The sequence below is a fragment of the Podarcis gaigeae genome (genome assembly GCF_964106915.1).
Source record: "Podarcis gaigeae genome assembly, chromosome: 10".
Taxonomy (NCBI): domain Eukaryota; kingdom Metazoa; phylum Chordata; class Lepidosauria; order Squamata; family Lacertidae; genus Podarcis; species Podarcis gaigeae.
In genome coordinates, this window is record NC_139686.1 from 1,314,578 (window position 1) to 1,337,605 (window position 23,028).

Consider the following 23,028-nt stretch of genomic DNA (forward strand, 5'->3'; position numbering starts at 1 on the left):
CACCCTCCCACCAGATGTCAAGGAAATAATCAGCTATCTGACTATTAGAAGACATCTGAAGGCATTCCTGTTTAGGGAAGTTTTTAATGCCTGATGTTTTATTGTGTTTTAATATTTTGCTGGAAGCCGCCCAGAGTGGTGAGTCAGATGGGTGAGGTATAAATAATAAATTATTATTCTAATATTATTATTATGAAGAAGGACTTTCTTTCTCTGTCCTGAATCTTCTCAGAGGATGGAGGAAGACACAAGGGGTGGCATTTGAATTGGGCAGGAGATGGGAGACCATCCCATGAATTCAAGGCGGACGTGAACGGCAGTGGCAGAAATTCAAGAGAGAGCATTTTTTCGGCAGCTCTGCCCTCTTTCCCCCAGACCCACATTGCAGAGGGTTGGACTGGATGACCCCTGTGGTTCCCTCCCAGCTCTATGCCCGTTTCTTCCCTTTCGTCTGCTGCCAAGGGAGGCGGGCGCCCCGGCTCCTACCTCGCTGAGCGCGATGCCGTAATCCTTCTCGGAAAGGAAGTCGATGTCCCGGGAGGTGACGATGCCCACCAGCTTGCTGCCCATCTTGCCCGTCTCGGTGACCGGGATGCCCGAGAAGCCGTGCCGGATCTTGGCCTCGAAGACGTCGCCCACCGTGTGCGCAGGGCTCAGCACCACCGGGTCCGTGATGAAGCCCTGCTCAAATTTCTGCAGAAAGAGGAGAGAATAATTGGGCGCACTCTTCCCACCTTGGATCAAATCTATGCTTCCAGGTGTCATAAGAAAGCTGCAGAGATAGCGCAGGATAGTGCGCACCCCGGAAATGATCTCTTTCAGCTTCTCCCTTCTGGAAGAAGGTACAGGGTTATAAAGACTAGGACTAGCCACCTGAGAAACAGTTTCTATCCAAATGCAATTTTGGTTTTAAACACAGTGCAAGGTAGTCTTTAGACGGGGGTGGCGCTGTGGGTTAAACCACAGAGCCTAGGGCTTGCCGATCAGAAGGTCGGTGGTTAGAATCCCCATGACATGGTGAGCTCCCGTTGCTCGGTCCCTGCTCCTGCCAACCTAGCAGTTCGAAAGCACATCAAAGTGCAAGTAGATAAATAGGTACCGCTCTGGCGGGAAGGCAAACGGCGTCTCTGTGCGCTGCTCTGGTTCGCCAGAAGCGGCTTAGTCCTGCTGGCCACATGACCCAGAAGCTGTACACCGGCTCCCTCGGCCAATAAAGCGAGATGAGCGCTGCAACCCCGGAGTCGGCCACGACTGGACCTAATGGTTAGGGATCCCTTTACCTTTACTTTAAGGTAGTCTTTATGTGAGTATACTGTATTTAAAAATGGGGTATCAGAGTTTTTAGGGGGCTAACCAGGTTGGGATAGCTGGGATAGCAGGCTTGTTGGTTTTGAATGTCTTATGTAGATTTTTCTTTTCCAATTTCGTTGTTCTGTATGGGACAATGACAATAAAGATTATCGTATCGTAAACCTTGCTAATTCCTGCGCCAGGAGAATCCAAGGCCAGGGACACCCCCCTGGGATAAAGTGGTGTGGCACCAGGAAACACCTGCAAGCCCACCCTGCCTTCCTCCATAAATGTGTCCAGTCCTCTTTTAAAGCCATCCTTCAGCAAGGAGTTCCGCAGTTCAACTCTGCTCCGCGAAAAAGGGCTTTCTTTTACCTGCCCTGAACCTTCCAGCACTCAGATCCATCGGAAGCCTGATAATTCTGGCATTTTAAGAGAGTGGCTAGGATTTTACTAGCCAGAAATGGGAGGATGGCAAGATGCCAGCGAAAAAAGAATGGCAAGCGAAACCTGTGGACTACGCCAAAATGGCGAAGCTTATGGGAAAACTCAGAGGCAAGGAAAATAAAGACTTTTTAGAAGACTGTTTATAACTGTTAATGATGTGCTTACAGGAATACTGCAAAGAAACCCTCACTAGCGGGGTTTGAGTAAACACTTACAATTAAGGGGGGAAGTGTGCAAGTCAAGGAGCAATGAATGGGAAAACAACAAAACATAAGAAGTAATTTGGAAAGATATAGTATAAAAATGGCAAGAATATAAGAATATTTAGTTGGAAGATTTTTAAAATCAAGGTAAACAACATAAGCAGAAGGAGCAAATATTTAAAGAATCAGAAAAGGAGGTTGGTGAATTTTTAAATTGTGTTTATGATGATTGTCTTGAATATAAAATTATAAATCCTAATTTTAAAAAGAGAGCGCGAGAAAAACCTTCCCCTGCTGCCCACTTCCTCCCTGCCAGGCATCATCTTACAAACCCTTTCTTTGCTTTTTCGGCCAGCCAGGGGGGAGGAGTGGGCCTGCTCCCCCCAAGTACCCCGGGGCCTGCCTCGCGGCTCTGTCCCCACCCCAATACGGGGCCCTTCGCCAGCCCCAAATCCGGGCACTCACCTTGACTTTCCGGACCTCGTTGGCCTGGAATTCCGGGGTGCAGTTATGGTGGATGATCCCAATGCCGCCCATGAGCTGCAGGGGGGAGACGGGGGGGGGAAACAAAGTCACAGAAGCTGCATTCTCCCTGGTCCCAGCCCCCCAGATTCCCCACCCCACTCCAAAGCTCTGGGTGCTGTTTTCTCCCCACGCAGAGCCTCCTTTTAACCATGGAAAGGGCGTCATATCAGTAAATCTGTGTGTCTGTGCGAATGCCCCCAGGCAAAGTCTGTTTCGGGGGGCCTAATCCAGCCCACTGGTTGGTCTAATCCAGCCCCCCCCCCGTGGCAGTTTATTTCCTGGGGTAAAATCCTAAAATAAACCTCACCAACTTAAAAAAAGCTCAACAACCAACTGTGGGGTAAAATCCTTCAAAGGTCACCAATTTCAATCTGGCCCTCTTTGGAAAAAAATTTGGACCCCACTGCCCCAGACCTGTGGGCAAAACTGCCTCCCCGGGGCTCTTGCTGGGGGAAGACGTGGAAAAAGAGTGGGGGGACCATCCCCACCCCCTGGGAGGCCCTGCCCCCTCTCGGGGCGGTCACTCACCGCCATTGCAATGGCCATGTCTGACTCGGTCACCGTGTCCATCGGGGAGGAGATGAGAGGCGTCTTGAGGGTGATCTTGCGGGTCAAGGCTGAGGTCAGGTCCTGCGGAGGAGGGAGAGGGGGGTGGAGGGATGGAAGAGACACCAAGGCTCATCCGGCCCAACCCCCAGGGCGCCCCCAAACCCCAAAGAAACACAACAGGGCCAGGCGACATTCAGCACCAGAGGTTCTCCATGCGGGCACTCTTGCCCCCGGAACGCAACACAAGAACCTTGGTGGGGGTGCCAAGAGGCATGGGGGTGTCAGGGAGGTGCTGGGGGTGTCTATTATTATTATTATTATTAGTAGTACCCTGCCCATCTGGCTGGGTTTGCCCAGCCACTCTGGACGGCTTCCAACAAAGATTAAAAATACATCAAAATGTCACACATTAAAAACTTCCCTGAAGTTTTTGATCGTTCTCTTACTTTGAAAAACCAATATCCCTGAATAAAGTTCATCTGTTCTGTCAACTTCATTGCACTAGTTTCCATTGGGCTTTGAAGAAAAGGGAAACTCATTTTTTATTTTTATTGTGTGGTTATTCTCCTTAGTAGGTCATGTGAACCGCTGTTCTGAATAATGATTTTTGCATGCACTGGGGATGAGTTTATGGGCAGGCATTGCCAAATTTGGCCCTCCAGCTGTTTTGGGACTACAACTCCCATCATCCCTAGCTAACAGAACCAGTGGTCAGGGATGATGGGAATTGTAGTCCCAAAACATCTGGAGGGCCGAGTTTGCCCATGCTGGGGGGGGGGGCGCAGCAAAAAAACTATCACACACAAAAGGGGGGGGTGTTTGTGTGTTTTCAAATGATAAATTTTCACCATAGACATATGACTTCCTGTCCCGTCCAATTTCCCCCTTTTAATAAACTCATTGCTTAAATTTGTCTGTTTTATTATTACAAAAGTAATAATAATAATAATAATAATAATTATTATTATTATTATTTATTTGTACCCCGCCACTCTGAGCAGCTTCCAACAAACAAAGACTAAAAATACATTAAGACTAAAAATACATTTTTCTTAACATATTTGTTGTTGTTGTTTAGTCATTTAGTCGTGTCCACCTCTTGGTGACCCCATGGACCAGAGCACGCCAGCCCCTCCTGTCTTCCACTGCCTCCCACAGTTTGGTCAAACTCATGCTGGTAGCTTCGAGAACACTATCCAACCATCTCATCCTCTGTCGCCCCCTTCTCCTTGTGCCCTCCATCTTTCCCAACATCAGGGTCTTTTCCAGGAAGTCTTCTCTTCTCATGAGGTGGCCAAAGTATTGGGGCCTCAGCTTCAGGATCTGTCCTTCCAGTGAGCACTCAGGGCTGATTTCCTTCAGAATGGAGAGGTTGGATCTTCTTGCAGTCCATGGGACTCTCAAGAGTCTCCTCCAGCACCTTAATTCAAAAGCATCCATTCTCCGGCGATCGGCCTTCTTGATGGTCCAGCTCTCACTTCCATACATCACTACTGGGAAAACCAGAGCTTGAACTATACGGACCTTTCTCTACTTAACATATAGTGTCTACCAAAGTTATTCCAAGGCGGCTGCCGTCTTGAGATTGTAACAACTGCTTTTGAAATATTCCTTGAAGAATTCCCAACTGGAGACATCTCTCATTTCGTCCCTTGCAAAGAATCCTAGTTTTCCAGGGTCGTTGGGAACTGTAGCACCGCGAGGGAGAGGGCTCCGTCCCCAGCGTTTCTCGCCTCGGCCAGCTGTCTGACCTTCAACACCCCGGTCGGCCGATTAGGCGCCAACTCCATTCGGCCTAATTAGCCTTGACGAGCTTATCTCTGCAGGGCCGGCAGCCTCCCCACCCCCGCATGGGCTACACCACGCCAGCGCTCCCCAAACCGGCGCCCCCTCCCAGATGTTTCGAGGGCCCAGCCCTGGGCAGCACAGCTGGAGGCCAGGTGGGGAGAGGCTGGCGGGGTCCCCAAGAGCGCAAGGCAAACCCTGAGGGTGCCAGGTGAGCCCCCCTTTTATTAGAAGCCTGTTGCTGCTTTTTTTTAGAAAAATAAAGTTTGCCTATTTATATTAAAAAATAACATATACCGTATTTTTCGCCCTACAGGACGCACTTTTCCCCCTCCAAAAATGAAGGGGAAATGCGTGTGCGTCCTATGGGGCGAATGCAGGCTTCAGGAGAGCCGCAGCGCCAGTCCCACAAGGTCGGGGGACAGCGGGGAGGCGGAACGCCGCCATCCCGCTGTCTCCCGATGTGGTTTGGAGGCTGACGGCGTGCTTCTCCCCGCCGTCAGCCCCGCAAGCCCTGGGGACAGCTGGGAGGCGCAGCGCATCTTCCCGCTGTCCCCGGACCTGGTCTGCAGGCGGGCAGCGGGGAGAAGAGCGCTTCTCCCCACTGCGGGCCCCACAAGCGCCTGGGGGGGGGGAAATAATTTTTCCCCCTTTATTTCCCCCCCAAAAAACTTGGTGCATCCTATGGGGCGAAAAATACGGTGCCACTGTATCACAGAATGTACAACAATATCGTGTTTTAAATATTTTTATTGTGTTTTTAATATTTTTATCGAGTTTTTGATATTCTGTTGGGAGCCGCCCAGAGTGGCTGGGGAAGCCCACCCAGATGGGCAGGGTATAAATTATTATTATTATTATTATTATTATTATTATTATTATTATTATTAAATCACAAGAGAGCCATCTGGTGCTCCTTCCTTGGAGGTTTTCCAGCAGAGCTTGGATGGGCATCTTATGTCAGGGATGCTTTAGTGGAGATTCCTGCACTGCAGGGGGTTGGGCTGGATGACCCCTGGAGGGCCCCGTCCAACTCTACGATTCCACGAAAACCATATAGTAAAATCACAAAAATATTGCAAACGAGTGAAGAGCAAAATAATTCCCAACACCTACACCAGGGGGCTCATTTCTTTGGGAAGGAAGGAAAAGGTTAGAGATGGGAAGGTTCCCACGTGGGAAGAGGGATGGCTGGGGACTTTAGAGCGGGGAGCGAATGGCTTGTATATTTGTGCTGCTCTGCAGCTCAAAAAGGGGGTCTAGGGTCGCCGCCCCCCCAAGCACCCACCAAGGGGAGAAGGGAGCAGCCACACTCAGTCCCCTGGGACCCCTCAGGCAGCCCCACCCGACAAACGGCGCTGCCCGGTGGGGAACTCGAACTCACCACCTCGTCCGCCGTGAAGTCGATGAAGCCTGGGAGGATCAGGAAGTCGCTGGGGAGAAAGGAACAAACTGTGGTTAGCGGCAATTCGTGCATCATGCCAGGTTGGAATGCATGACCTCCGGGGGACCCATCCAGCTCTACTAATCTTTTCCTTTTTTTGCTAAAGGGTTTTGCTTTATTTTCAATTCCAGTGGACACTCGGGTTGCAAACGTGATCCGTGCGGGCGGCACATTCACAACCCGCAGCGTTCAGAACCTGTGACCCACACGTCTGTGCATGCGCGGGTTGCGATCGGCGCTTCTGCACATGCGCAAAGCGTGATTTAGCGCTTCTGCGCATGCACAGAAACCCGGAAGTGACCGTTCCAGTACTTCCAGGTTCGGTGCGGTGCGCAACCTGAAATCGCACAAGCCGAAGCGTCTGTAACCCGAGGTAGGACTGTACAAAAATCCAATATGCGCCATATTATATCAATAGCAAATAGCAATACCAATTCAAACACAAATCAATTACATAGCCAATTATATATTTTGTGTGGCTTCCCACGTGCTGGCCTTCAAGGTCTGATTCTCTTTAATTCTGCCTCCAGACTGTTGCTCAAACCAAATACATATCCAAGATGAATGTACTGCCAATAAATGCTATTTCTATTCTAATTAATCCTGGCAATAAGTAATATGGCATGTTTTAGGTAAAGGTAAAGGGGCCCCTGACCTTTAGGTCCAGTTGTGGCCGACTCTGGGGTTGCGGCGCTTATCTCGCTTTATTGGCCGAGGGAGCCGGCGTACAGCTTCCGGGTCATGTGGCCAGAATGACTAAGCCGCTTCTGGCGAACCAGAGCAGCGCACGGAAACGCCATTTACCTTCCCTCCGGAGCAGTACCTATTTATCTACGTGCACTTTGATGTGCTTTCGAACTGATAGGTTGGCAGGAGCAGGGACTGAGCAACGGGAGCTCACCCCGTCACGGGGATTCAAACCGCCGACCTTCTGATCGGCAGGTCCTAGGCTCTGTGGTTTAACCCACAGCACCACCCGCGTCACAATTATGGTACATCATAATTGGGACGCAGTGGTACCTCAAGTTACAGACACTTCAGGTTACAGACTCTGCTAACCCAGAAATAATGCTTCAGGTTTGCTTCAGGATGAGAACAGAAATCGTGCTCCGGGAGCAAGGAGGTAGCAGGAGGCCCCATTAGCTAAAGTGGTGCTTCAGGTTAAGAACAGTTTCAGGTTAAGAACGGACCTCCGGAACGAATTAAGTACGTAACCCGAGGTACCACTGTATTATGATATAAAAGCTAAAAACAGAAAGAAAAACAGAAAGAAAATGGGGTAATAATGAACTAAGAAGGAAACAGTTTACCAAAAACGAAAAGAGAACCGTGCTGAGGATGAAGGAAGTCAATTGGCAGAAAAGAAGAATTGAAATTATTTATCTATCTATATATGGGACGCAGGTGGCGCTGTGGGTTAAAGCCTCAGCACCTAGGACTTGCCGATCAAAAGGTTGGCGGTTCGAATCCCTGCGGCGGGGTGCGCTCCCGCTGCTCGGTCCCAGCGCCTGCCAACCTAGCAGTTCGAAAGCACCTCCGGATGCAAGTAGATAAATAGGGACCGCTTACCAGCGGGAAGGTAAACGGCGTTTCCGTGTGCGGCTCTGGCTCGCCAGAGCAGCGATGTCACGCTGGCCACGTGACCCGGAAGTGTCTCCGGACAGCGCTGGCCCCTGGCCTCTTGAGTGAGATGGGCGCACAACCCCAGAGTCTGTCAAGACTGGCCCGTACGGGCAGGGGTACCTTTACCTTTACCTATCTATCTATATACACATACATTGTTGACTATTTGATCTGTCTAAGTTTCCATGTCATTATGTTTTATTTGTATTCATTTGTATTTTGATTGTTTTTGTTTATGTATTGCTACTTTTATATTTAGTTTTATGACACTGTGTTTATGTGTTGTAAAATAAACTTAATAATAATAATATAAGACATAAGAACATGGGAAGCACCCTTTTCTCATAGTGACCCACCAGAGGCCAGTCATGAGAACCCCGCAAGCAAGATCCGAGTGCGAGAGCCTTCGGGATCCCCCTCTGCCGTTGAATGCTACTTTTTGATGTAGGTTGCCTATTTTAAAGTTATGTTTTATTATCACATTTTCGTATTGCATTAGATTGTTATAAGATGTACATTTTTTGCTTCTTCAGCTTTGAGTATTGTTAAGACAGAAAGACGGTATACAAATTAAAAATGATGATGATGATGATCCATTGTGGCTGGGAGCCTTTGAGAGCCCTCTCTGCTGTGAATTGGAAAAGGGCACCCCAGGAGGGGCATCACACACCCCGGGGGCAAGAGGGGGGCACTTAGAAGCGCGGCCGCTCCTGGAGAGAACGGGTGTGTGTGTGTGTGTGCTTAGGCTCAAGACCCCAAGGCGGGTGGACTCCCAAAAGCCAGACCCCGTGTGTTAATTCAGGGATTCGTTCCCCGGCAGCCTCTGCCCCCACCCCCCAAAAAAACAAAAGGGTCTGGAGGGGCCCCACAGCAACCGCTGCAAAGCCATTCATGGGCACCCGGCGTGAGTAATGGGGCTTAGAGAGGGAGGCCCAGGGCAGCCGGCCCTATTTTGGCTGGGGGACCGGGGGGGGGGGTCAGAGGAACAGGAGGCTGAAAGCTGGAGCACAGGAGCTCCACGCCCCCCCCCCCAGCACTGTCAACGTTTTCTGCCCCCCGACGGACAGAATTCAACCAAGGCCAGACCAGGGTTGCGGTGTTAGAAACTCAGATGATAGCAGTAGTAATAATAATAATAAATTATTTTTATACCCCACCCATCTGGCCGGGTTTCCCCAGCTTCCAGCAGAATATTAAAATACAATGATTCTTCAAATATTAAACAGAGCTCCCTAAACAGAGCTGCCTTCAGATGTCTTCTGAAAGTCCGATGGTAGTTTATTTCCTTGACATCTGGTAGGAGGGCATTCCACAGGGAGGGCGCCACTACCGAGAAGGACCTCAGAGCTGGACCTCAGCGTCCAGGCAGAATGATGGGGCTGGAGATGCTCCTTCAGGTCTACTGGGCCTTTGAGGCCGTTTAGGGCTTTCAAGGTCAGCACCAACACTTTGAATTGTGCCCGGAAACGTACTGGGAGCCAATGTAGGTCTTTCAAGGTGTTGGTGAATCATTGCTTCAACTCTGGTGATCTTTGCTTCTTCCAGTACACTGGCATTAGTTCACCTGTCTACCCAAGTGATGTGTTAAAATTTCCGGAGACCCCGTTGATGGAATCTTTCGAGGAGCTGGATGTTGAAAAGCTAGAAGGTATGCAGAGGAGGGCAACAAATATGATCCAGGGTCTGGAAACCAAGCCTAATGAGGAGCGGTTGAAGGAGGTGGGTAGGAGATAGGAGAGCCCTCTTCAAATATCTCAAGGGTTGTCACATGGAAGAGAGAACAAGCTTGTTTTCTCCTACTCTGGAGGGCAGGACTCGAACCCATGGCTTCAAGAACTTTCTGATGGTAAGAGCCGTTTGAAGGGACTTCCTTGGGGGGTGGAGGACTCTCCTTCCTTGGAGGCCGGATGGTGATTTGTCAGGGAATCTTTAGCTGCGATTCCTGCATTGCAGGGGGTGGGACTAGATGGCCCCTGGAGTTCCCTTCCAGCCCTTCACTTCTATGAATGATATCAAAAACAAGCACATTTTGAAGCACGAAGAGCACACCATGCCACCCGCTCGCTTGAGGGGAAGCAGAGCAAAGACCAAACACCCCCCTGGACTGGGAAGGGAATCCGGTGGCAATGGGGAGATCAGAGATCCCTTACGCAGCAGCTCCGCTCTCGGCCTCCGCGCAGAGAAGCCCAGGCAGCTCCCTTTGCAATTCCCACCCAGAAATGTCAGCCCACATGCATAATTGATATTTGCAACCGCAAGACCCATCAAAAAAACCTCGGTCAGCCATCCAGAGGGAGCTCAGCCCCTCCCAGGCAGGAGCAAAAAAGGAAATTAATTGCATTTGGAATGCATCCAAACTGGCACACGCCTTTGTGTAAAAATTAAAGGGGGGTGGGAGATGAGGCTTCTCCAAAAACTGAGAAAAATGCTTCACAGGAATAAAATAAAAATAATTAAAAGGGGGGGCTGCTAAAATACTTGCTGTAGTCAGACCTTCACATGAGACCAACTCTCTAACCAGGAGGCAGAAAGGGACCTAACCCAGCAAACACTTACACACCCCTCTGTAACCTGAAAGGTCCACAAAGTGTCTCTTGCTCTTTGCCACTTGCCCTACCAGGGCTCCCCATTAAAATTGGGGTGTCCTGCATATTTTATGTACCATAGACAGTAGGCCTCTTGCAGCAACCCCACTCTAAGGAAGGCATACAATGGCACAGTCCCGTGATTTGACCTAACATCGAACAGCTGCCAGTCGGGACACTCTGGGCCAAACCCGGACAAGACCGTCTCCGAATGCAGCAGACTGAAGCCTCCTGGGGTCCCTCAGCCATGCGCTGGGTGGTCTTGGGGACCCTGCAGCCAGCGCCACAACTCAGCACCTCCAGAATTCACGACTCTTTGGCACCGACAGCTGCAGTGGCCCTGAACAGGACCCAGGCCCAAAGGGGACAGGATTCTGTGTACATCCTTCCTCTAATCAATCCGGATCGATAGACAGCTGCTTCATGCGCAATCGTTTGTGGAGGGCGGAGAGAAGATTCAGAAGCACGGCTTCCTCTGACCGTGGAGGAAGAGCAAGCCGTTGAGAGGCCTCTCCTCCTCCGTGAATTTGTCCGATCTTTTAAATTGCGCTTTGCGCATGCGCAGAGGCACCAAATGGCAACCCGTGCGTTCGCAGATGTGGCACTGTGGGTTGCAAACGTGCCTCTCACACGGATCACATTCGCAACCCGAGCGTCCACTGTATTATTAATAATAATGCATTTCTTATAGCCCGCCCATCTGACTGCGATGCCCCAGCCACTCTGGGCAGCTTCCGGCAAAAATACAGAAGGAAGGGGGGTGGGGAACCATCAAGCATTAAAGGAATGGTGGTTTGGGGGGTACAGGGGGCGGGCAGGTGCAGAGGACTCCCTGGTCCTGAATGGGGTAACTGTGCCCCTGAAGGACCAGGAGCTCAGCCTGGGGGTCATTTTGGACTCAGAGCTGTCCATGGAGGCGCAGGTCAATTCTGTGTCCAGGGCAGCTGTCTACCAGCTCCATCTGGTACGCAGGATGAGACCCTCCCTGCCCGCAGACTGTCTGGCCAGAGTGGTGCGTGCTCTGCTTATCTCCCACTTGGACTACTGCAATGCACTCTACTTGGGGCTACCTTGGAAGGTGACCCGGAAACTACAACTAATCCAGAATGCGGCAGCTAGACTGGTGACTGGGAGCAGCTGCCGAGACCACATAACACCGGTCTTGAAAGACCTACACTGGCTCCCGGTACGTTTCCGAGCACAATTCAAAGTGTTGGTGCTGACCTTGAAAGCCCTAAACGGCCTCGGTCCTGTATACCTGAAGGAGTGTCTCCACCCCTATCGTTCTACCTGGAGGGTCCAGCACCGAGGGCCTTCTGGCGGTTCCTTCCCTGCGAGAAGCCAAGTTACAGGGAACCAGGCAGAGGGACTTCTCGGTAGTGGCGCCCACCTTGTGGAACACCCCCTCATCAGATGTCAAGGAAATAAACAACATCTGAAGGCGGCCCTCTTTAGTGAAGTTTTAAATGTCTAATGTTTTCTTGTGTTTTTATTATTTCGTTGGAAGCTGCCCAAAGTGGCTGGGGAAACCTAGTCAGATGGCTCAGGTATAAGTAAGAAATTATTATTATTTTATGATAAGGATGAGGAGGAGGATGGACTTTCTTTCTCTGTCCTGAATCTTCTCAGAGGATGGAGGAAGGCACAAGGGGTGGCATTTGAACTGGGTGCAGAGCGGGAGACCACCCCACGAATTCAAGGCTGATGTGAACGGCAGTGGCAGAAATCCAAGAGAGATCCTTTTTATGGCAGCGGCGGGGATCTGCCAAGATGAAAAGCCGTTTCTTCAATTATTAGCGTCAAAGGATGACAAGGTTTTCTTAAACCACGCACTTACTCATTCACCGCTCCTCGTTCCACGCCCACCAGATTTGCACAGTTTGGGGGGAAACAAGAGAGATGAGAGATTCTCTCCGCGAAGCCCCAGGCTGCATCCCTCCTCCTATCCTTGGCTTCAGGGAAAAGGCGGCGCTATTCTCTGCAAGGATAACCAGAAGGATCTTCCCATTCCTCCTTCCCTTCCTCTGATCTCCTTAAATTTCTGTGGTTTTGCTTCCTCTGCACTCAGAGCTTGAGGGCAGGAAGAAAGATCTCCACTACAAGGACCCAGAACAATCTGACACCCTGTCAAATTCAGATAATAATAATAATAATAATAATAATAATAATAATAATAATATAAAACTAAAATTTATTTATACCCCGCCTTCCCCAGCCAAGGCTGGGCTCAGGGCGGCTAACAACCAATAATAAAAACAAGTTGAATGAATACAACTTAAAAACAAGGCACACTCTCTCCAAGCCACAGTGTGCCCGCAAAATGGAAAAAGGGTGCTTTCAGAAATAAAGGGCCGGAAAGCTGGGAAACCAGTTTCTGCCAGTGCGAGAAACTCAAGATATATGCTAGCATTCGATTGATGTTGGAGAGAGACTGAGCTGAGAAATAAGACCAAGGGTACATATTGATATAGGAATGTATTAGATAAAATGGAAATACACAATAAGAAGAGTACATTCATTTGTAAAAAAGGAATATACAACGGGATAGACAGGAAGTCCAAAGTGTTGGTAGATATATGATTTTTGGAATAGTTTTTTGTCCTTGTTTCTTTTCTTTAGGTATATAAACTTTGTATATATGCTGGAAATTATATTATAATATGCCTTGTGATGTAATATGATAATGTTTGCCGATGTAACATTAGAACATTAATAAATAAATAAAACTCAAAAAAAGAAAAGGGGAAAAAAGAAACTCAGGTATATGAGCTAATTGCCAAATGACAGCTTAAACCAAGGTTACGGTCGCCACAATGGAGCATCTATGCACCATTTTTCCCCATAGTGAGATTTACTATTTTTATTACTACTATTATTATTATTTCCATTTCTATAGCACTTCATCTTTCAAAGAAAAAACCTCAGAGCTGCTTACGAACACATTAAGACGTCAAATAAAACTACCCCGTACAAAACAAATTCAAGCCTCAGGGCCAATATTTCAGAGCCTTCTCTAAGTGACTGCAAATGAGTTTATAGAACCCGGATGGGGAATGGGCACCAATGACTGAAACAATGGAAGTCCTGCCCGAAATGAGGAGAGAAGGAAGGAACACAAACTCTGGCAAAACAAATTCAAATTAAGAGGGAGGATTGGGGGAAGAAGTTACCAGAAGAATGAAGACCAGCATTAATACATTATTTTTAAATACATCAGAAGTGTGAAAAGGGGTGCCAAAGGGAGCAGAGGGAGACGGCAGAAAAGGGGAGTGAATTATTTCTGTTGGTCTTCACTGCAGAAGATTCTGGACAGGTGTCTGTGCCCAAACCAGTTCTGAGGCATGTCGTGGTGGTTATTTTTTATTTTTATTTTTTAAAGAGGGGCATCTGAAGAATTAAGTCAAGCAGGAATGACAAGAGACGAAGGTCTAGGGCCAAGTGACAAGCGAAGGACAAGTCGCTGAGTCCAGATGGAAGACGTCCAGTTCTAACAGAAATGTGAAAATGCTGATCTTCTAATAAAAAGGGGCGGCTTGTTGCTAAAAATCAATTTCCCTCTTGAGGGGCTGGAAGGCGGCCCGTTTTTAAATGAAGGAATTAGGAGGGAATTACAGACCCACGAGCCCACCACCTCTCTCTGGCAAATTTGCAGGCAGCATTGTTAAAATCCGAATAACTGAACATACGGAAGAACAAGCCTGGACAAAGAGAGAAAATCAGCATGGCTTTTGCAGCAGGAAATCTTCCTTCGCCGTGTCCTGAGCATCAGCAACCAGGGAGAGATGGGAGATAATCTGGTATAAAAATAGTATGCAAGTAGCCGCTCCTCCTGAGTCCAATTACTTGGACATTAAGTCCCGCTGTGCTTCCAGCTAAGTGTGCACAGGATCGTGACCTTGCAGCACAACCCAAAGCGTGTTTACTCAGAAGCAAGTTGCATCCAGTTAAGCAGCGCTTACTCCTCAGGAAGCATCCTGGGGATTAGAGCCTCTTTTCCCCAAAAAACCTCTAAATTATCCCAGGGGATGAGGAGGGGCCCTCCTTATAGGGGAGCCTCTGGCTATAGGAAAGAAAAACCAGGACCGCAAAGATACTCGGCCCATTCTCGCAGCGGAGGGGAGCCAGGGCTGGGGTCTTCCAGGGCCCGGCACTTTTAAACTACTTCCTTAAGTGATCTTGGGTGAACAGTAAGGTGAGTAAACTTGCACCAGGGAACTCAGGAGTTCCAGAAGGATCGCTTCAAACTGGCTGAACGAGTAATAATAATAATAATAATAATAATAATAATTTATACCCCGCCCATCTGGCTGGGTTTCCCCAGCCACTCTGGGCGGCTTCCAACAGAACACTAAAATACAATAACCTATTAAACATTAAATGCTTCCTGAAACAGGGCTGCCTTCAGATGTCTTCTAAAAGTCTGGTAGTTGTTCTCTTTGACATCTGGTGGGAGGACGTTCCACAGGGCGGGTGCCCCTACTGAGAAGGCCCTCTGCCTGGTTCGGTGTAACTTGGTTTTTCGCGGGGAGGGAACCACCAGAAGGACCTCGGAGCTGGATCTCAGTGTCCGGGCAGAACGATGGGGTGGAGACGCTTCTTCAGGTATACTGGGCCAAGGCCATTTAGGGCTTTAAAGGTCAGCACCAACACTTTGAATTGTGCTCGGAAATGTACTGGGAGCCCATGTAGGTCTTTCAAGACCGGTGTTATGTGGTCTCTGCGGCTGCTCCCAGTCACCAGTCTGGCTGCCGCATTCTGGATTAGTTGCAGTTTCCGGGTCACCTTCAAAGGTAGCCCCATGCAGAGCACATTGCAGTAGTCCAAGCAGGAGATAACTAGAGCATGCACCACTCTGGAGAGACAGTCCGCGGGCAGGGAGGGTCTCATCTTGCGTACCAGATGGAGCTGATAAATACATCAATACATCAAACAGAGATCAGTATCTGCAAGATGACGAAGGGCCTGATGAGGAGCGGTCGAAGGAGCTGGGGATGCATAGCCAGCAAAACAGGAGATTTGAGAGCCATCTTCAAATATCTAAAGGGCTGTCACATGGAAGGTGGGGGGGCAAGATTGTTTTCTCCCGCTCTGGAGAGTAGGACTCAAAGCAGTGGATTCGAGTTGCAAGAAAGGAGATTCCAACTGAATATTTTTCGGGCAGTTCTGAGCTGTCCGACAGGATTTCTCACAAGTACGGCCGTGATTCTGTATAAAGGGAGAACGGAACTAGGGTCCAGTACACAAACCCAGAGCCCCGCCTTTTGACTCAGGAAGCTTCCTCTTTGACCTCCGGCCCATGAACCTCGTCCGGCAGAAGGAGCACAGACAATCTCAAGGCATTTCTTGCCGCTTAGCGCGGCAATGGCCATGGGACATAGATTGTTTTTAAAAGGGGGTGAAGATGATATTCAAAGTGTTGGAGAAGAGGTCTATCCACGGCAGCTGGCCATGAAAGCGAAACGGAGCCTCCACAGTCAGCTGCAGTCTACCTCCGAATACCAGGGTAGCAATATCGGGAGACGGTTGCTGAACGCCCCCTGCTCTGATCCTGGCTAACAACCTGCGCAAGGAGAATATTTGCTGCAAGTTTTGCTTACATGCATTCTCTGTGTGTGGCCTTTTCACTGCGAATTCAAAAGAAGGGAAGGGGGGGGGGGACCACAAAGCGAGCAGAATTCTTTCGAGCCTCAACAAAATTATTTAAAAAATTAAAAATGTGGAGGCAACGCAGGGGGGGGAGGATGACCGTGGTAATCTGATTAATGGATCATCTTCCATCATATGAGGAGAAGCTTAAACTGTTGGGCTTTTATATACTGGTGGGCGGGGTAAGCAGGGGAACTCTCAACTGTGCCAGAGCAAGAATGCAATTTATAGGAGTGCACACAGCAGAGCTAAACCACGAGATTCAGTCCCAGTTTGGATCAGACAATTCCAAAAGCTTCTGGTCATGAAGGCTGAGCTCTGCCCTCCCTCTCTGGTCCCTCAGGATCGAGAAGATGCACAGCAAAGCATGGAGGAAGCAGGATTTTATGCAACGGCTCACTAAGAAGTCACACTATCCATCACAGCCTGCTTGTGGGTTTTCTAGGGGGGGATTCGGGTTGGCTGCTGCTTCTGCCCTGTAGACCTGAAGGAGCGTCTCCACCCCCATCGTGCTGCCCAGACACTGAGGTCCAGCTCCGAGGGCCTTCTGGTGGTTCCCTCCCTGCGAGAAGTGAGGTTACAGGGAACCAGGCAGAGGGCCTTCTCGGTGGTGGCGCCCGCCCTGTGGAATGCCTCCCTTTAGATGTCAAGGAAATGAACAACTGCACAACTTCAATATCTAAAGACAGCCCTGTATTGGGAAGTTTTTAATGGCTGATGTTATATTGAGTTTATATATATATTGATAACTGCCCAGAGTGGCTGGGGCAACCCAGTCAGATGGGCAGGATACCATTATTATTACAATCATTATTATTATTAGATGCTAGACTATGTGGGCCCTTATTGGCCTCATCCAGTTATGGGGCATTTCTTATGTTCTCAAGGAAAAGGAGAACCAACGGGGTTCTAGGATAGTTCTGTAGGTTAGAGCGTGACGCTGGAAGAGACTCTTGAGAGTCCCATGGACTGTAAGAAGATCAAACGGATCCATTCTTAAGGAGATCAGCCCTGAGTGCTCCCTGGAAGGACAGATCCTGAAGCTGAGGCTCCAAGACTTTGGCCACCTCCGAGGAAGAGAAGACTCCCTGGAAAAGACCCTGATGTTGGGAAAGATGGAGGGCACAGGGAGAAGGGGCTGACAGAGGACGAGATGGCTGGACAGTGTTCTCGAAGCTACCAGCATGAGTTTGACCAAACTGCGGGAGGCAGTGGAAGACAGGAGTGCCTGGCGTGCTCTGGTCCAGGCGGTCATGAAGAGGCGGACACAACTAAACAACAACAAGACCATTGATCCCTAAAACGAAAGCAATAAACAATGTACTGCAGTCACACAATCAATCCATCAGGAGCTGGACTGGGTTCCACACAGTAGCAAAAACAAAATGAAAAAGCCGCTGAAACAAAAACGCAAAATAAAGAGCAAAAACAGACAGACCTCAGCGTGGCACTCAAAACGGAGCACGTTCAGCTTCCGAAAAAGATTTGCAAACCGGAACACTGACTTTCGGGTTTGCAGCGCTCGGGTTCCAAGTTGTTTGACTACCAAGCCATTCAAGAACCAAGGGACCACTGTATAGCTGGGACCACATAAAGGATCTTCATTGGCTAGATCAGGTTTCCTGGACTTGGGTCGCCAGGTGCTTTTAGACTACAATTCCCGGGTTCTGTTAGCTGGAGATGCTGGGAGCTGTAGTCCTACAACCGTTGGAAAAGACCCAATTTTAGGACTCAATGATCCTTGGGGTCCCTTCTAACTCTTCAGTTATATTAATCTACATAAACGCAACATTTGGGAGATATCTGCTGAAGCTCCTACTCTTCAGATAAGAAGGACAAGAACTTAGGGAGAGGCTGCTGGATCAGGCCAGAGGCCCACTGAGTCCAGCATCCTGTTCTCACAGTGGCTAACCAGATGCAAGCAGGATCCCAGCGCCAGAGCATCTCTCCAGGCTTGAGATTTCCAGCAACTGGGATGCAGAGCCGTCCTGGCTGGGGGCCTCTGAGAGCCCCCCCTCCTTGAGGATTACTTCCCTGGACCAGAAATGGCCTGCTTGGAACTCACAGCCGTAGGATGTGGTCATGAACACTGGCACGACTTGCTTTTCTTAAAATAAAACGAAATGAGTATCCTAGGGGAAAGGGAAAGTCCATTCTTGGTTGTGAGCCCATCGCTGGCAGAAATGCAGCCTCCGCTATCTGAGTGACGGAAAACGCCAGGCAGCAAGGGAGCGTTTGGGGCCTGGGAGGCGGCTGGATTGCAGCAAAACCGAGGCTCCTGAAAGCCAGGCTGGATACAGTATTAAGGGCACAGGAATCTTTCTTTCCCTGCCATTGAACCAAAACGCAGACTCAAACCTGAAAGCTGAAATTCTTATTAATAGATCGCCTTTCCCCACCCAGGCCAGGACTCAAAGCAGCTACTGCAACTTAAAACGGCACAGGTAAAACCCAAAAAGCTAAAGGTGTGTCAAAGGTGAACGATTTAAAATGCAATGAAATGTAGAATTAAAACCACAGATCTGTTTTAAACGCAGGTGGCAAAAACAGCGCAGGACTATCAGAAACCCCTTTCTTTCCAAACAAAATGCAGTCAGTTCCCAAAGGCCTGTTGGAAAATCTTCACCGGCCAGTGGAAGGACAGAAAGGAGGGAGCCAATCTGGCTTCCCTCGGCAGGGAGTTCCAAAGTTTCCTGGGAGAAGCCACCACCGAGAAGGCCCTCTCCTGCACCCCCACCCAGCGGGATTGTGAGGGGGGTGGGACCGAGAGAAGAGCCCCCCTGAAGATCTCGGAGCCCGGCAGGTTCGCCTGGGAGAAGACAGTGGTTCAGACAGCCCAGGCCTGACAGTATCGGGCTCTGGAGGTTGTAACCCGAAATTTGGATAGCAGAAACCCTTTCCATGCAAATTCACTCCAAAACCCGCACCGTGATGGAGGAGGAAGATGCACCCAGCCAGACACAGGAAGAGGAGGCGGCCCATTCGGGAATATTTTTGCCCTCTACCCACCTCCCCGCCAACCCCAAAGGCTCAGCAAATTCCTTCTCCCAAGGCTGTCACCAGCTTCCTCAATTAAGAGTTGACCAGGAGGTTTTGAGCAACAAACCTGCTTCCCCCGAAGATTCGCTCTTTTTGCAAAAAAGGAAAGCGATAAGAAAAAAAAAACTTTGGAAAGGCAGGGAGGGATGACGCTTGCGTTGACGCAACACCGAGTAACCTCCCCACAAACAGACTGGAATGAAAATGCATTGAACGGACAACGCTGCCTAATGTCCCTGCACCCAAATCAGAACAAACAGCGGCGTCTCCTGGAAGCGCAGAGAGTGACAAGCAGCCCATTTCACAGATTCCCATGCAGGAAAAGCAAGGCAGGCCCTGTTGGCAGTTGCAGAGGTCTACAGGCCGGACTGTTCAGCAGAGCCAACCAAGGGGTCCCCCAGGTCGCTGCCACGTTTCAAAGAGGTAAATGAGAAGGACATTTCCGCCATGCGCCATCTGCTCTTTGCAGGGCCTGGTCAGAGATTCTGATCCGGAGATTCAGGTTGGGCACTAAGTTGGGGTTGACTGCTGGGGGGGGGGTATGCAGCGGACTGTGTGGGGAGGGTCCCCTTGGGGTCAGGAGGAGGACCCCCACCATCCATGCAGGGAAGGGGGTCCTTGCCATGGGGTGATGCCAGCCGTCTCCATCCGCCCCTGGCGCTTGGGCAGGTGGCGCGGAGACGCCCTTCCTAGCCAGGGACCCTTTTCCTGGGGGTGCCATCTGCTGGGGGGCCCCAGGCAGGGTGCCAGCTGGGAGCCACGTGGGGGGAGGCCCCGCCCCCTTGCCCCCCTTACTTGTAGGTGAGTCCGTCGGCGATGGCGAAGAGCTGCTGCGCCGTCAGGCCGTCCTCGGGGACGTAGCCGGTGCCGCCGCTGATCAGGTAGTCGGCCATGCTGCGGAGGCAAGGGAGAGAGGAGAGAGACCGTCAGCGCTCTGCACATGCTCAGGGGCCGCCTGCCCAGCCAAGCGGGCGCGGGCCGGAGCAGGAGCGCGGGGGCCAGGCGGCGGGGCTGGCCCTGCCTGGCGCACGGACGAGGGCGCACGGCGCCTGCCCGGGGAGTTGGGTGGGTGCTCGGGCACCCGGGGCGCCCAGGGGCCGCCGATGCCAGCAGCAGCAGCAGCAGCAGCAGCCCCGGCCCGGCCCGCTTCCTGCCTCCTCGCCTCCTCCCCGGCCGTGCGCTCCCCCTGGCGCGGCCCGGCGCGCCTACCTGAGCGGCTCGCCTTCGCCCATGGCGCCGCCGCAGCCGCCGGGCCGGGCTCGCCTCCGCCGCCGCCGCTTCCTCGTCGTCGTCGTCCGGCGGGCGGGCGGGCGGGGGGCTTCCTCGGTCCGCCGTTGGCTGCGCTCGGCGCCCGCCCCGCGCTCTCTGCGCCGCCGCCGCCGCCGCCGCGCCGCGGAGCCACCAAGCGGCGCCCAAGAGGAAGAGGAGGAGGAGGAGGGCGGAGCGCGGGGCGCGGACAGCCCGGGAGGGCGGCTCCTCCCTCCGGCGAAGGAGGGAGGGAAGGAGAAGGAGAAGGAAGGAGGATGGGGAGGAAGGGAGGAAGGAAAAGGAAGGAGAGAACGAGGAAAAGGAAGAAGGATGGATGGAAAAGGAAGGAAGGAGAAAGGAAAAGGAAAGGGAAAAGGAAGGAAGGAGGAGATGGAAGGAGGGTGGGAAGGAAAGAAAGGGGGGGAGGAAAAAGAAGGGAGGAGAAGGAAGAAGTAAGGAGGATGGGGAGGGAGGAAAAGTAAAGAAGGAGAAGGGAGGGAGGGGGAGAAGGAATGAAGATGGAAAGGAAGGAAGGAAAAGGAAGGAGAGAAAGAGGAAAAGGAGAAGGATGGAAGGAAAAGGAAGGAAGGAAGGAAGGAAGGAAGGAAGGAAGGAAGGAGAAAGGAAAAGGAAGGAAGAAGGAAGGGGTTTCCTGCTTCCTGGTGCCCGAGGAGGCCTCAGAAGGACCCCCCATCCATCCATCCATCCTCCGGCCACAATTGTGCTCCCCCTCCCCCAAAGAGGAAGCGCAGGTTTTGGGTCAGGCAGGCGCCGCTCTTTGGGCAAAAGCAGACTGGCTGACAAACAAAGGAAGGCTCTTTGGCATCCAAATGTGGGGAACCAGCAAAGGACTTAAGGGTCTGAGAACCCAGGTCGGAACGTCGGAGCGACACTGGTTTTAACTGGGGTCAATGGGCAGGCAGCTCCCGAGTGAATCCTAGGATTGGGGAGCTGGAAGGGACCGTGAGGATCATCTAGTCCAGGGATCAGCAGACTTTTTCAGCAGGGGGCCGGTCCACTGTCCCTCAGACCTTGTGGGGGGCCGGACTATATTTTTTGGGGGGAAAGAGAGAACGAATTCCTATACCCCAAAAATAACCCAGAGATGCATTTTAAATATAAGGACACATTCTACTCATGTAAAAACACGCTGATTCCTGGACCATCCGCGGGCCGGATTGAGAAGGCGATTGGGCTGGATCCGGCCCCCCGGGCCTTAGGTTGCCTACCCCTGATCTAGTCCAAGGCAGGAGTCTTTTGTCCAACGTGGGACTCAAACCCAGGAGCCATCTCACAGAATCCTAGGATAGGGTTACCAGACGCCCCCGCCCCGGTTTCTGGGGACAGTTCCCAGATTCACCAATCTGTCCCCGGACAAAATCTGTCCCTGGAATGTCTCCGGATTTATGCCTGGGGACTTCCGGTGGGCAACATGGTGGGCGCCATGGCAGTGAGTAGCACTGGAGGTCCCGGCCACATCAAAGTTCCAGCCAGCCAATCCGCTGGCTGGTGTTGGGGCTATTTAAACCGAGGCGCAAGCCAGAGAGCTTCGTTCTGGCTCACTTCCTTGATCAACGCTCACCCCGAACTCGCGCAGAGCCGCCCGCAGCAGAAGAGCCTGTGGCGCTCCAACGGGCTCTGAGCCACTCGGCTGCCTTGTTATGTACTGAAGTTCTCACCCTGGGCCAGCAGGGGGATACTGTAGATAGTTCAGGTCCACATATGCAAATAAGGGATCGAAAGTGACGTTCAGTGATTGGCTAGTTACAGAAAGTTGTTACAGTTACGTTGTACTGGAGCTCTATATAAGAAGGCTGAACCCTTCAGTTCAGTTCTGTTCTGGCCTGTGAATAAACAAGAGCTGTTTGAAGAATCGCTGTGTCATCTGATATGTTCACCCACAACTTAACATGCCTTGTGTGTGTGTTTTAATGCGTGTTTTCCCATGACCAGCGAGCGCCTCTATTCAATCTCTCTCCACACACAACCCGCCACCTTTTTTTTTTATTTGCATTTGTGTGTTTGTAGATGGGCTTCTCCGCCTGCCTTGTGTTGAGGTGTGTGCTTCACAACTTTGGGGATTCCCCCCCCCCCAAAAAAATAGGTCAAGAACTTTGGGCAACCCTTTTCTAAAACAATAAAGCATGGAATTCAGGAAAAAAAGGAAAGAGAAAAAGAAAGTGTCCCCGGATTCCTTGAAAAAAATCTGGTAACCATATCCTAGGACTCTGCCTTGCTTATTTTAATCCTTGGAATGTTTTAAATCGTTGGGTTTTTATATTAAAAAAAAACCCTTCTGCTGATAATTTTATTGCTTTATTCATTTGGAAAAGCGCTTTGAGGCTGTTGGGCCTTTTTAAAAACAAGTGGGATGTAAATCTTAAGGAGAAAATAAATAAACAATCAAGTTTAGAAATGCTTTTTAAATTTAAAAAACACACATCCTGTTGTTAGGCAGTGCTGCATTTTGCATTTTGGGACAATTGATCACCCCTCCCCCCCCCTTTGTGGACAGCTTGATGAAGTGGACTGCATCTTCAGCCGTGATAAAAGGGTTCCGGGTGCTGGAAATACTCTTTGTTGTTTTGCTGCAACGGATTTGCATGGCTGTTCCCCCACCCACCCCCGCCAATCTGATAATAGG

The 23,028-nt window shown here is 50.6% G+C and overlaps 1 protein-coding gene across 7 annotated transcripts in view; it reads right to left on the reverse strand.

The window, feature by feature from the left end:
* IMPDH1 (inosine monophosphate dehydrogenase 1) overlaps nt 1-23,028 on the reverse strand; it is a 63,499-nt gene that overhangs the window by 20,496 nt on the left and 19,975 nt on the right. For 4 of the 7 annotated variants that reach the window (XM_083700338.1, XM_083700335.1, XM_083700336.1 and 1 more), the window contains exons 2-6: nt 19,932-20,030; nt 6,184-6,232; nt 2,994-3,095; nt 2,406-2,480; nt 487-693 (exon numbers count right to left, since the gene is read on the reverse strand). In XM_083700338.1, coding sequence (XP_083556464.1) covers nt 487-693; nt 2,406-2,480; nt 2,994-3,095; nt 6,184-6,232; nt 19,932-20,030 — 532 coding nt within the window. Of the gene's footprint in view, nt 1-486; nt 694-2,405; nt 2,481-2,993; nt 3,096-6,183; nt 6,233-19,931; nt 20,031-20,345; nt 20,507-23,028 lie in introns of those variants that run through there. The other 3 variants (XM_083700341.1, XM_083700340.1, XM_083700339.1) reach the window with 3 other exon arrangements.